Here is a 780-nt window from a genome sequence, read left to right on the forward strand (position 1 = left end):
TTTGCTGCTCCCCCCATTTCGCTGCACCCCACCTTTTGCTACCCTGCCTTCCCTACAACCCCCCAGCTGCACCCCTTTTTTCTCTGCACCCCCTTTCGCTACAACCCACCCCGCTGCACCCCCACTTTTGCTACACCTCCCCCCCGGGTGCCACCCAAAGCCCTGCACCCCCTCCCTCCCCCACCAGGGGGCGCCCTTCATGACGTCTGGAGAACCACCACCGCCATGGCCAACGGTCAACACCCCAAATCCCAGGGTGGATGGGGGGGGGAGGAAGACACCCCCCTCCTTGACACCCCCCTTTGACCCCCCCTACCCCACCGCAGGAAGGTGAAGAACTTCTCCTCACCAAACCCGAATTAGCTGACGCTGTTCGGCGTCAACTGGAAGAGTTACGGCAATGTTGGGTAGAGTTGGAAACCACCAGCCAAGCCAGGAGCCGCCGGTTGGCAGAAGCCGCCGCCGCCGAGCGCTTGGCACGGAGTTACGCCGACATGGAGGCGCGGTTGGGGAGGCTGGAGGAGCAGCTGGAGACGGTGGGGGCAGGAGCCGACCTTCTTAGCGTCAGCAGGCAGCTCAAGAGGTTGCAGGTGGGTTTGGGGGGGGCATTGGGTGTTGGGGGGACATTGCGTGTTGGGGGTCACCAGGTGTTGGGGGGGACATCAGGTGTTGGGGGGCACCAGGTTATGGGGAAGATGAGGTTATGGGGAACACCAGGTCTTGGGGGGACACCAGGTTAGGGGGGGACACTGGGAGTTGGGGGGACACAAGGTTATGGGG

The 780-nt window shown here is 63.3% G+C and overlaps 1 protein-coding gene across 1 annotated transcript in view; it reads left to right on the plus strand.

Annotated features, from left to right (window-relative positions):
• SPTBN4 (spectrin, beta, non-erythrocytic 4) overlaps positions 1 to 780 on the plus strand; it is a 15,433-nt gene that overhangs the window by 7,517 nt on the left and 7,136 nt on the right. The window contains exon 19 of the mRNA XM_010567196.1: positions 327 to 590. Coding sequence (XP_010565498.1) covers positions 327 to 590 — 264 coding nt within the window. The remainder of the gene's footprint in view (positions 1 to 326; positions 591 to 780) is intronic.

This window comes from Haliaeetus leucocephalus, unplaced genomic scaffold (genome assembly GCF_000737465.1).
Source record: "Haliaeetus leucocephalus isolate CR32 unplaced genomic scaffold, Haliaeetus_leucocephalus-4.0 Scaffold227, whole genome shotgun sequence".
In the NCBI taxonomy this organism is placed as follows: Eukaryota; Metazoa; Chordata; class Aves; order Accipitriformes; family Accipitridae; genus Haliaeetus; species Haliaeetus leucocephalus.